This window comes from Pieris brassicae, chromosome 6, assembly GCF_905147105.1.
Source record: "Pieris brassicae chromosome 6, ilPieBrab1.1, whole genome shotgun sequence".
NCBI classification, from domain to species: Eukaryota; Metazoa; Arthropoda; class Insecta; order Lepidoptera; family Pieridae; genus Pieris; species Pieris brassicae.
The window spans coordinates 17,305,923-17,319,868 of NC_059670.1; the positions used below are offsets into that span (position 1 = coordinate 17,305,923).

The 13,946-nt window shown below is 32.4% G+C and overlaps 2 protein-coding genes across 2 annotated transcripts in view; one reads left to right on the forward strand and one right to left on the reverse strand.

Moving 5' to 3' along the window:
* Nucleotides 1–4,217, forward strand: part of LOC123711312 (nose resistant to fluoxetine protein 6) — a 29,013-nt gene extending 24,796 nt beyond the window's left edge. Inside the window, exons 8-12 of the mRNA XM_045663828.1 lie at nucleotides 232–361; nucleotides 841–1,030; nucleotides 1,481–1,623; nucleotides 3,662–3,758; nucleotides 4,078–4,217. Coding sequence (XP_045519784.1) covers nucleotides 232–361; nucleotides 841–1,030; nucleotides 1,481–1,623; nucleotides 3,662–3,758; nucleotides 4,078–4,109 — 592 coding nt within the window. The 3' untranslated portion in view covers nucleotides 4,110–4,217. The remainder of the gene's footprint in view (nucleotides 1–231; nucleotides 362–840; nucleotides 1,031–1,480; nucleotides 1,624–3,661; nucleotides 3,759–4,077) is intronic.
* Nucleotides 4,218–4,623: 406 nt separating this feature from the next.
* On the reverse strand, nucleotides 4,624–13,473 carry LOC123711428. Its single transcript, XM_045664008.1, has 7 exons — nucleotides 12,945–13,473; nucleotides 8,663–8,856; nucleotides 7,975–8,131; nucleotides 7,120–7,285; nucleotides 6,257–6,444; nucleotides 5,593–5,778; nucleotides 4,624–4,963 (listed from the first exon to the last, which is right to left on the reverse strand). The coding sequence occupies exons 1-7, from the start codon at nucleotides 13,113–13,115 to the stop codon at nucleotides 4,796–4,798; spliced, it is 1,230 nt and encodes a 409-aa protein (XP_045519964.1). The 5' UTR covers nucleotides 13,116–13,473; the 3' UTR covers nucleotides 4,624–4,795.
* Between the last annotated feature and the right edge of the window lie 473 nt (nucleotides 13,474–13,946).

Sequence of the window (13,946 nt, forward strand, 5' to 3'; positions counted from 1 at the left end):
TATACGGACTGTGAATTTTTTCGTACAAGCCCATGTCAATGTCAATTTGTCAATTAAAAACGAAATTCCGAGACGCGATTCGATTAAAAAAATTATGTCCCAAAAACGCTTCTGCTTTGGAATAATAAAAACGTATAACAAAATACATTTCTCGTTTTAATTCTAAACAAAACCCACTTATCGCTATTATTTACTCCTAATTATAACTAATATTATCCTAATATTCGGTAGAGTATCAAAGTTACTGGACGCAGCGAGGTACTCCTACATTCTACCAACACACCGAGCCACCATTTACCTCATCGGAGTGTTGATGGCGTATTTCATCAAATCCAAAAAATCACACGTCAATCTCAGTGATGTAAGTTTATAAATTTTATTAGGTATTACTAATTTCAATGCTATTTGATTAAGAATATAAAAATATATACTTGGTCTCCCGACCGACATAATAATTTTGTTGGCAAATACTTCACACTTTATAAAGCTTTCCTGATTATATATGTTCTTCTTCACTATCGTCCTATATAAGCATTTCCTTTCAGTATCGTATTCCTCTGTGTGACGGGTGTTGCTGTGTATATTAAGATTTCATTTTTTGTGTTATTATTTTTATTATTAATTAAGTTGCAACACTTGCTCTTCTTGAGATTGACTTTATTTTTTTACTGTTGTCTCTCTTTTTTCTTTAAATATAGAACCTTGTCTGGAAGATATCGCTTAGTAGCGATAAAGCCGTTACACCATGTTTTTTTTTTTTTTTTAATTAAATTGTTAATTTATTAATTACAACGACACATAGAAATGACGTGATATGAAGTATTTGTTTTTGTTTTCTAGACTCAATCCAGATTAGTATGGGTCGTTTGCTGGTCAGTAGCGGCCTTTACGATAGCTAGCCCTTACAAAATGGGTCTTGAAGGGTACAGCTATGAACACTTCCAAGCCGCTATGTTTGCTGCGTTTGCGCCGATTTTATGGGGCCTCTTCATGAGTATTGCTCATTGGGCTATTTGTAATGATTATGCAGGTATGCCGTATGATATATATCCACTTGTAATCTACTTACTTTTTATATCTGGAAGAGAGTTTTGAAGTTTAACCCTAATACGGGGGGGCTTACAACATTTCCGTAGTTTATTTTTGTGTATGCGATTCAATCTTGATTTGCATATCAATCTTTTTTCATATTTCATATTTATTTAAATGTTATAAACAGACAGGCCAAAGTATACTGAAATAACATTGGCGTTGCATATATACGAATAACTTTAAAGAATACTTATTCTTTTTTTAAATTGGTAATTAAAAACGGAGTTCAAAGTAAGTTAGATTTAAAAAATATTGTCTGTTTTTGTTATTATTTCGTGTCATTCTTACATATGATGTTTACGATGTGATGAAAAGAGACATACTTTTATATACTAAAAACTAGAATGGATTAACACACAAATAGTTTCAGTAAATCTTTCTTTTCAAGGTATCGGAACGTTATTCATAGAGTCGCGAGTGTTCAAGTTCTTCAATAAGATCGCATACAGTGTCTACCTAACTCAGTTTCCAATATTCTTCTACAATGTTGGGGTCCAAAGGCATGCTGAGTACTACTCTCCTTTCTTACTGGTAAGGATGCACTTAATAACGAGTAAATATGTTATGTTTTTATTACAATCCAAACGATAATTCAAGATTTATTAAAATAATTAAATAGGTACTGTGTGAAAAACGCTTCGTGACCGTATTTGGAACTAAAATGTAGAAGTACACTCTAAATCCGTGGTTCCAAATATGAGACCCACGCCCTACAGATTGCCTCCTGTTCAAAAATTAATTTATTTTATTTGGAATTCCAATTTCAGATTTTTATTAATTTTGAAAATTTAATTTGTTAAGAAAACAATTCATTTTTATAATATTAGGAATTATGTGTGTTACATTGCATAATATTTTTAGAAAGGCATGGCATATTAAAGACACTGATCTAAATGTTAATAGCTAATAATGTGTATATAACGGACCTTTCATTACTAACGTTATATTATGTAAGTAACTTGACAAATTTATAAAAAATACCATTCATAGCCATTGGCTAGTAGATCACTGCTAAACACTATTATATTGAAGTTTTTATCGTGTAATATGGTTCGTGGAAACGATATAAAATTGCCTAGTTCTGAGTTAATAATTGCGGGAATCCTTTAAAATTATAATATTGCCAACGCGCATAACACAAATTTAAGATCAACAATAGAGAATTTGAAATATGTTTTCTTATAAATATATTTCTTTCTTTCAATTCTTCTGGTCAAGTTTTTAAAAGTAAACCTAATTAAAAGTTCGTTAATAAACTTCCAAATTCCGGTGAATCAAACAAAAGAATGTACATTCACTCGTTTAAAGTAAAATAAACTTTGATCAGTCGAGGTCTTAAGCTATGCTTAAAGTTTTAAAATTATTTAACAGTCTATTGTTAAGTATTCTCTATTTCAGTATAGAGTTTGTAAATCATTATTTTTTTAGAAAATACTTAATTATGATACGCGTGAAAAACAAAAGTTCATGTATGCAATAAGTAAAAGCGTCATTAACCAAAAAGCCTTAATGTATACAATATGTTTTATCATAAACAAGACTTGAAAATTAATTTCATTAAGAACATATTAATGTTTAAATTAAGATAAAATAATGCGAAGTGCAAACATCACGAAGCGTACGGTTTATCTTCAAATCCAAACAAATTGTTTGTGTTATTAATCCTTTAGTAGTATTAAAATGACTAATTAAATCAAATATTGTTTTAATCTTATTGCAATTCGCATTAGGCGTCATCGATATAATATTTAGCTATGAGAAGCTCTACTATGACCAGCTTTCTGGTATAATTTTTATTTATTATCAGTTTTGGAAATATGTTTAGAAAATATATACAACTAGCGGACCCCACAGACTTCGTTCTGTCAAAAAGATTTGAAATGTGGCAGTTTTTTGTTCCTACCAATTTTATAGTCGACGCAAAAAATTCTCATGAGGGTGATGGTTCTGCCATCACCCTGATGATAGGCCGATGTGTGAGGTTCAGCTCGGGTGACCAAAGTATCTTCGCTTCCAAGAACTTTGGCCACTCTTCTGCGACCCACTAAAAAACCCCGACTGGGATGTCTGCTAGAGGGCTTCAAACTCAGAGGCGAACTTAGGGTTCAAACCTGATTGGAAAATAATCTAAAAGGATAGTGGGAACCTAAAAGTGACAAATATTTGAAAATTGTGTGCCTCATTGATATATTTTCCTATTAGTATATATTCAAATAATTTTGCTCAGATAGGGATATTAAATTAATAATTCAAAAATTAAATCCTTTTTTTAACGCGATTTGTTTGAGTGAGCGCTTGTAATTTAATATAAACTTTATTGAATAGCAATAAAGTTAAAATTGACTCTACATTTTATTTACAAAACGTTTGTATACGAAAAAGAAAAGGGCTGTTTTAGGGTTTTCCCGGATATTATTCGAATTTTTCTCGCCGTAAAAACCATCCTAAGACTTCAACGAACATTTAAAAAAAGAATTAGTACAATTGGTCCAGGCGTTGTCGAGTTATGCGCTTACCAACACATTTTGCGATTAATTTTTATATTATAGAAGATTATGTATACTTACAGATTCAAGTACCAGAGATGGCGGCAGTGCTGTTGATATCTATAATGTCAACCGTCGCCATAGAAATGCCTTTTAACCAAGTGTATAGGATATACTTCGGTGAGTATTTCTGACATAAGAAATCGTATACAATATTATGTTTCTTTAAACCGACTGTGATGACCCGAAATAATAAGAACTTATGCTCTTACTACTAAATTAATAGTCCATGTTTTAAAAATTTAATTTTGTGTTAAACAATAACTAACAACCGACGGGTTACATAACGGTCTTTGAACCAAATACTTTAGTCAAATAGAATTACAAGTTAATTTAATTTTTATAATTAAGAGGTTTTTATATGATCAATGCTAAACGAGAATATAGAGGCAGAGTACTAAAAATGATCGCTGTATAAAAAAATTCGCATTATTTTCAGGAAACTCACAAACAAAGTTAAAGGACAAGTAAAATAAGAAGAACTGATTGTTATATTAAGCTTAAGCCAAACATCACGCTATTATTATTTTAACTTTTTGTATTATAATTATTTTTAAGCGAATAAAAAACTAAAATCTTGTTTTTTTTTATTTAATTTATCGAGATCATAATAAATATATTATAAACCTTATTTACTACATGCATTCCAATAGAATTAACACGTTTAAACGGTCTTCAATATACGATGAATTTAAAAAAAATGTGTTTATCATCCTAAACACAATTGTTTTTTTAGTTTATACTTAATCTATTGGAATGGAATACTTTTAGTAATATTACATTATTCATACATTACTACTGATAAAATCATTGGTGGACACATTTGTGTTTCTGTTCATATTATGTAAGATTAGCCTCTGAGTTTATATATATATATATATAATTATACATTTATACTATTATACAAAAACTAAGCAAACATTAATTGAAACGCTACTATTTCAATAAGTACAAATCACGTTTTTAACAGTTACGAGTTTATTTTTTTCATTAATAAAATTGTTTAAATGGAAAATTAAGAAATCCGACTTGCTTATACAATTTTAGAATACACTTAAAGAATGCCTTTCAACCCTTTTAATTTCTATTTTAATTTGGCTACGAAGAGATGAGATGATTAAACAGTAAATTTAAATTAATTCTTAAAGCAGTTGCTGTCAGCTGGACAGTTCTGTGCAATAAGTGTCAGGGCGACATTGACATTTGACACTCCCAGTGCTATCTCTAACAAGCCAAGCTCCTTCCGAACAAGGACCCTGTGTGTGTAAAATATGGCAAGTGTTTCCATACATCGCCGCTCCGGGCTTCGATAAACACGTTATCACCTGTAAAGGGATATTCTGAAATATATTATTAAAATTATGGTTTTAAAAAAATATATGAAGTTAAAATTTTGTCCCTTTAATAAAGATATCGATAGCGTTCTGACGTTTCTGTATGCAATTTCATATTAGTTTTTAGCTTATTGTTTTTAAAAATTACATAGTACCGGCGCGGTGCGGTGTTGAGATTCCGTACGCCGTGTTACACTTAACCTATATAAATACATTTATATATTTATACATCAAAGTGAGTCTAATTTGAAATGATACTACCATTCGAGTGATCTATACTTATTACTACACCTACCTAAGTACAAAAAAAAATATAAAGAAAATATTTTTTATATCGTATAATAATAATAACAATTTAAATCAGTTTTCCCGCTCAATACGTGAACTTAAATTATTTATTTATTAATCAGATTAGAAGCGTTACAGTAAGACTTCTATCATCATAAAAAAATATATTAAAATTTAGTTGCAAAAAGGTTTAAGAAAGGTTGACGTAAAAAAATATTTTTTTATGTTTTGAATTCGACTTATCTGAGAGTAGGAAAAAAGCCAAATGCATGCACTCGCAAGAAACACCGCATCATCAAAGCCATGATCTATTTGTAGGTGTTTAAACTCACCTTCTTCCGAAGGCACATACTCCCAGATCCACAAGCGCAGACCCCGTTATGACTCAGTCCATCTACTGCTGGTCGAGCCTCGAAGTCGAAAGACAAGACTTCGCCTATCGGACACGGTTCCGTTGCCCCAGGCCGATAGCAGCGACGGCGCTTTGGAGAATAAAGACGACCTCGGGCACATGGCACCTGGAAAATTTTAATTTGTGACACACAGACAATCTGAATAGCCTTAATAATATATGCTTGCATTAGGGCTACAACCCTTAGTTTTGGCTTCAGATTTCTGTATATTTCGTGGTAATTTTTCTTCTGAATAGTGAAACTAGAACTAAGGCAATTTCTGCATATTGATTTCCTTCACCATACAAGCGAATGTTAAAAGCTTGAATGAAAAGTCCATTACTTAATCCTGGATTCGAACCTACGTCTTATTGGGCCAACACTGCTCTACCATGGTCACACATCGAATATTTTCTGAGGCACGACCGCTGCATGGCGAATGAAGGCAGGCATGAAGCTTAATATGCCCATTCAAAGCGCATCTGTGGTTACAAACTAAGCGCTCCCATAGCAAAAAAAACTAAATGTTTGATTTTTAATTTTAATTTAATTTCAAAACCATTATTAGCATTAAAGAGAAAGTAAATCAGGGTTTGTTGCGTACCTTAGTACAGCGTCCATCTCTCGTAATCATCTCGTCCTGAGCACACGGTCCCCTTGTGTACATCCTGTAGCAAGCCCCGTCCGACGCACGCGCATGAAACGATTTGCATTTGCACTCGGCACGGGAGCCTTTAGGGGACACTTCCGTTATCGAAAACGTATGGCCTTTGGGACATGGTCCAGCGGAATCTGAAAAGTGGAAGTAGACATATATATCATAAATATTCGTACCTTCTGAACGTACTAAATACGATAAAATAAGATTTTGAAGAAATAATATTTAATATTTGCTCAAATATTTTTTTATGGGGCAAACGGGCAAGAGCCTCTGATGTTAAGTGGTAGCCCATGGACACACTGCTAGATGGCTCGCAAGTGGCCGACCTTTTAAGCATTAATTCACCAATATCTTGAAGGAAGTCAAAAAATTAAAATAAGAAAAAAACGCTTTGGTAATTTTCATAGACTATAAAGTAAAGTTTGAAATAAAATATTATACATAAAATTATTAAATATCACTAACATTGGATTGGAACAGAAGGTAAGCAACACTTGGCGCGACGATAACGTTGATGGGTTTTAAATATATGTAAAGATTTGTTTATTTTTACAGTAAAACTTGGAATATTTTAGTTAGTTATCACGAAGCAACCCTTGGTATTGAGAATGAATTTGATATAAATAAAATTAGTCAAATTGCTTCCTTCTTCGGAAATTTTAATTCGGTAAAAATCTTATTATAATTAACATTATTTTATTATCTTAGTATTCGTGAAATTATATATATGCACTTTTGTTTAGAATTCATTTGTTTTTCAAAAAATAACTTGGTTTTCATAAATGATTAGATAAAGACTAACTTACCTAATTCATAACATCCCTCAGTCTCATTATGATAATGTGGAAGATGTGATGCGCAACCACACTTCGACCCTGGAAGAAAAAGCTGGCCCGTCTCGCATGGACCACGAGAGTAGTGCGCGTAACAGCTCTCATCTGCGGCCCAGTAATTGGAACTGTCTTTTGTACACTGAAAATAATCAGAAATCGGTTACGATAAATTTATAAATATTATTTAAAATTATAATAATTATGTTTATAAGTGATACTTTATTAGCACCGCACACTTTATTAGACAGAGTGAAAGATTCCTGATATTTTAGCTTAGTTCGCTGACCACTGGAGGGTTTCCTTCCTTAATATAACAATAAGTTACTTTCGGTAATTAAGAAATCAATGACAGGCAAAGATTGTCAGCTAAAATCCCAAACTTACGAGCGTTGAAATAGACAACTGAAGACCTACTTTATGTACAAATGTTCAATTAATATTTTGTTAAAATTGTGTAAATTGTTTTTTGATTAGTTTCAGGTTTCAGTAGTGTTCGCCTAGTTGTGTCGATATACGAATTTAACATTCGTTCGTACGGTGAAAGAAAACATCGTGAGGAAACCTTCATGCGACCCTAGAAGTCGACGGCGTGTGTTTTAGTACGCTGATGCCTAATAAAGAAAAAGAAATCTGAACTCCAGACCCAAATGGTTGTAGCGCCACTAGTTTTTTTTATATAAATAAAAATGCCAGAACAGCGAGATTATCGCCAACTATCGATCTGTTAGGCAAGTGTTAACCAAAATGATGAATACAGTACCTAGTGGGTTTTTCACAAATTACAAATATACAAATGTTAATAGTAAAATCGAAAATAATTTTACGCACCGTACAATTCGCAAGGCCATTCTTCCCAACTTGTAGAATAGACCCTAAAAAGCACGGCCCCTGAGTCATCCTATAATAACAGCGGTCATCCGGTGGCCAGTAGACCAAGGTCTCGTCAGCGCATTGCTTCGGCCTGACGCAGATGCCTTGACGTTCACTGGAATACGAAATGGGGAAATTAGTATTACAAATCCTCTAATTTCCTGATTCGCTTACTATCAATGTACGAAGGCGATACAATAATTTGTAATATAGGAACGCGTGTAACAAAAATAGGATAATAGCAAAAAAATATTGTATAACATTTTTGATTAATTTAACAGTATTAACAATTAGATCTTTTTTTCTTTAGAAACTCGCATTTTGCATTTATTTTTGCTCTCGAAGTACTAGGCAAGAGCAGTAACAACGTAGGTAAAATATTACTGTTATGGCTTAAATGTGTATACTATCAATATTTTTGACACTTTGATCGTAGATTTCACGTGTGTCGTCAAAAGACCTTCAGGAAATTAATCTATTAATAATAATTTACAAAAACCATACAAGCCTGACCAAGTAATTTGATAGACACTTTATCATTGATGATAATCGTTAAATAAAAAAAAAACAAAACTTAAACTACGTAAGTTCTAAATGATTGTAGGTGCGCTCTTGGCGTAGTATATTGAAGATGATGCTTACCTACCCTCTCTTTTTGAAGGATTCCTCCACTGGAGCAAAGTACTCGCCAGTCCTACAGGGTCCCTTCTCAAACAACTTGTGGCAAGTTGTAGAGTGGGGCAATTGGGCAGTACCAGGAGGGCACTTGCATTCGGCAACTGTCATTGCCCCACGTCTACCTGGACTTAGTTCTTGAGTGTCGGGACATGGGTGCCCTTTCTGGGAACAAAGAGATTATCAGTTTGGTAAATAATTTGACATTTGTTAATATTTGATATAAATTTAAATAAATTGTTTTACTGATTCTTGTTTACATTGGATGCGGAATTGCGTATAAAATTTGTTTTATTTGTACATAAAGCCTTTGAGATCTATTTAATTTCTGCAATAATTTATTATAATATATAGTCTTAACTCTAGTTATAGCAACCCATTGATTGGGTAAGGGCCTCCTCAAATATTTCAAGACACAAAATATGTATTTAGTTATAGCAGATATTGTGTATTTAGACGTATGTACAGACACGTCTAAATCCAAATTAAACTTGCAAAAAAAGAATCTAACTGTAAATATAAACCAATCTCCTCTTGAACACCTTTGAATAAAGATTTATTTTACCCAAAGCTCTTAGTTTATTATAGGCTATAATAATAAATTGAGAGAAAATTTAAGAAGAAGATGAATTGGCTTGCTCCAACCCCTTCCAAAGTTACCTTTATTGGGCTTGCCAGGTCAACGTGCCACAATAGTTTACATAAAAATGTAGAAGAGAAAATATAAAATAAATCAAGATATTTTGAATTGTTGAATTCAAAATTCAAAGATTCTTTATTTAATAATTATTTATTAGCATACATAGACTTCAGATTGAGGCATCCCTAGTAAGTCAAAGATCTGTAACAGGGAAACTGATGTATATAGATATAGGTATCATAAATTCTCGTTTCATACACATTCTATGCATAGCTCTGACGTAAGGATGATCTAAATTCAAAGGTTCTCAAGTGTTTAAGCAAATTTAAACAAAACGAAATCACGCCCCGGAAATCATGTCTCAAGCATAATTGAATTAAATGCAATTTCTTAACAATTTTAACTCTTATATACTTGAAGATAAAGACTGCGATTTGGCCAGATTTTATCAACGTGAGCGCGCGTGATGCATAAAAATATTATTTGTACTGTTAACCTGCATTTACGTGTGACGAATACCTTTTTAGTATAATTACATCAGTAAAGGGAAACAGAAAGTTAAAATATTAGTTCGTAATATAAACAGAAAGCAAATGCTAAGGAACTTGTGATACACAATCGTCCATTAAACTCTAAGCCTAATTATTTAACAACTGATTTAGCATTTGCTTAAAGAATAAACAAAAGTGTATACTTTTACGAAATAACAAAATCATATTTTGTTTTTTTGTTATTTGATAAAATTCTACTATTCTAATTAATTTCAATCTTACTTAACTAACTATATCCTAATTTTGAGATATTATGTCCCTGATAGTCCCTGGATTGGGACTAAAATCACTAAGCCCGTGACTCCGGGTTACCAATTCGAATTTCTGAGGTATCCAGATACCTCAGAAATTTTCTGAGCTGTCTAGGCTCTATCTTCTAGGCTGTACTCGTAAATACTCAAAGCCTACATGCTAATGCTTATCTTGACCTATTGAGCTACGGAGACAGTTGTCGTTACAACATAATGACCTGTAAATGACCTTACACCAGGAAGCCTGTATATCTTGGTACTGTCTAGTTTTATCATTATTACGTCATGCGGAAACCGCTGAATTGTTTTCAATAGAACTTTCACTGGAGCTTGTAAGTCCTATATAGGTGAATGTTAAAGTAATCCTTCTAGTATATATAATATTAAAAACGTTTCGTTATTTCAAATGCATGTATTTCGTTACGAGCTACATAAAAACTGTGACGCTTCATTCTTGATTTCAGATCTTTAGATCTGTATCGTGATTATGAAGTTTTTTTTAGGTATTCGGTATACCTACCTACACGATGTTTTTCTTCACCGTACCAGCGAATGTTGAATGCTCACATAGAAAGTCCATGCAAAGCCGGAGATCGAACCTACGATCTCAGAGTCACTCGCTGAAACCACTAGGCGAACACTGCTCGCACACATACATAAAGAATAGAATATATCAAACACGCTTTATTCGTATTTTTTTCAGTCCCCGTTTTGAATCTATTTCATTAATCTTTTGAAAAAAATTCTAACGCAATACAACCTTTTAAAAAATTAATAAGGAAGTCACCTTGTATCTCGTAGGTCGTAAGTTATCTGCGATATCGTTCCTAGATCTGCTATCATATAACCATCCTCTTCCGCAACTATAAAAACACATCATATGTGTATAACAAAACCTACTTTATTTTATTTACGAAATCACACGAATTACTTTTAATGGTCAATAATTGTTTGCACAATAAACATTACATATTTCACTTAAATTTTTGGTCAATTCTTTAATTCCTGTTTTAAACTGCCTGTTGCCACAATATCACTTAGGTCTTTACTTGTGTTTATAGTAGCATTAAATAAATATAACTTTGGTATTCTTTATACATATATTAAATAATTGTGAAAAAAGGTATTTCTCAACCTAATTCAATTAATAATCATAACCACATTACGCGCATAGAAATAGGATTCAATCTATAGTGATAATTATATACATTATACTTGCAAAAAAAACACAAATACGGGCAGGTATAGCCCAGACATTAGATAAAATAATAATAAGAAAAACAATCCAAATAAAGTTCACGCGATAATGAAAATCTGCTCTCTCTCTGCTTGAAACAGCTGGTAAGTCAATATTTGAGAGCAGTATGAGGGGTTCATGCTCCTTCATATTCTACGGTTGCGCAAGTGTACGCCTATGCTGAGTATAAGCTATCGGTAGTGACTGTACACATGATTTAAAAAGGTAAGACATTCTCTTTGCAGTCGTCGGGTAACTGTTTGTTTTATAGGAGATTATGAAGATGAAGATGAAATGAAGATTTATATAAGAAGTTTCTATATATTGTTTTCTGAGGAACCGATAAGCAAAGCTGTTTGGACTTGTTATTACAACACTTGATTCCAGAACGAACTATAGACGAAATGTGGCTTCATAATTAGGAGTCGAAAACGAAAACATCAGTCCATGACTTGGAAGAAGACGTTATCTTCAACTCCAAAGTAATTTAGTAAGATTCTATCCGCTATCATGGACTGTGGTGGTAATAACTGAATCATGCACTCTCTATAACGGGCACTTTTCAAACTCGCTAAAGTTGTTTTGTTTCAACAGATAACGCCAGATACGCGATGACAGCCCTACAAGAAGGTGCTTCGAATTGGTGTTATCCTCCATCTTGACCGTTCCTAGCTTCGATTAATTACTATCTATTTCCGCGTTTAAAGGAACCTCTCAGCCATAACTGAGAAGTAGTCGCCGCAGAAGATGACAGAAGATTTTTTTAAAGGGAATTTTAGCTTTAGATATACGATTCACGATAATTGGGTCATACTCATTATCACTTCTTATAGAACAACCCTAGTACGTTTATGAAGTAACAGCATTTCCAATTCCAAAAAGACAATTGACAATAGGAAAAATCAACATTGTAACACGTCAAGCTGTCAGTTATCACAACGGTGTTAACTTAAGTGCAGTGGGTCAACGTATGTCATAACAGAACGGTCACGGTCTTTCATAAACGAATTGAACCGGTCTTAGCGTTTTCTATTGAATCCTACTAATTGTGGAGACAACATTAATATTCAAATTACAAATCTGAACTGGCCTCGTTTTAACCGACTGTGTATTGATTTGAGGTTATATCAAAAATAATTCACAAACGGAATGTTTAAGGCCCATGCAAAAAATCAACCAAACTTATATCAAATTTGATGAGCTCTCATTCCATTTTTTCTGTATGAAGTACTTGCCAGCGCTCAATTTGTGACCTATTACCTAATAAATATAATTATAATAAATACCTTAAAGTTATTTCTTATCCATACTACACTCAAATCAAAGCAAAGGTTGAATGGGCTCCTCGTTTTGTTCAATGCCCCTTTTTAATTTAGTTATCCTTTTCAAACATAAGAGTTTATCTTACAAAGAGCGTTTCTGATTCTGATATAATCCTTATCAGTTATCAATATAAATTATTAGGATTATATCTGAATATAATCTATATTATATTCTTAGTATAACTTTTTAAAACGCCGCTATTAACCTAACGGTATGTGTATCTGGCGTAAATAATTAAAACATTGCCTTACCTTATAAATCGTGTAGCATTTTCCGTCACTAGGCCAATATAACATTAACCAGCCCCGAGGATGTGCAGCACAGGGGTTACTTTGAACATCTGCCCATGGTGGTGGTAAAACTGCGGCTTTACAAAATACCACCAACAAGAAAAAAAAACCTTCCTTAATCCAGCCCTCCATTTTAAAGTGTCAGTTTCTAAATTTAAATCTCATCATAAATATTAGCGGACTTGAGTCTTCGAAAAATGCCGTTCCAATTTCAAATTATTTCATATTAGATTTCATATTAGTCTATTATAGTCTTGGTAGAGCTAATTTAAAAAAAAAGATAAGTGTTTTTTTTTTTAAATAATTTTATGGCCTGGTAACGAGACCTTTAAGCCAAAAGATAGGTGAATTGTCTAGTCATAAACAATAAACACTCGTTTAATTATGTGCCGGTAAATCACGTTCCGCTTTACTCACTTCCGTATTTGAATTTGTTTTAGTAGATAATTAAACTAATTTCATTTTGAAAGAACAAGCTTTTTATTTTTAACACTAGTAGATGTTTAAAATTATTACGTAAAATAACGAACAAATATATTTTATGTTAAACATATTATGTAAAAAGGTGGCTATTTAGATATTAAATAACGATATGTAATAGGAAGAAATTTGTGTCAATTCGTTCTGAGAATAATAAAGTTGTTTCAATATACAAATCGTGTGCACTTATGTTAATCTGTGACAATGCCTTAACAATAGGTGTTATATTCAAAAGTGTAACGGTTAGCCCATGAAGTCGAAATGTCGAAACGGCAATTATATTAACCCAGTTATTTCCGAGATTGCGTTAGATACCGTTCAAGCCTATAAAAGTTTCAATTAAAATTTAGATATAAATCATACAAGAAGACAGATTTTTGAGTGCGATAAACAAACTAGCTCAGAACGATTTGAACTTTTTAGTTTTAATTTTTAGTGCCACAAATTGTTTTTGTAAAAATATATTTGATTTCACAAAAAAAT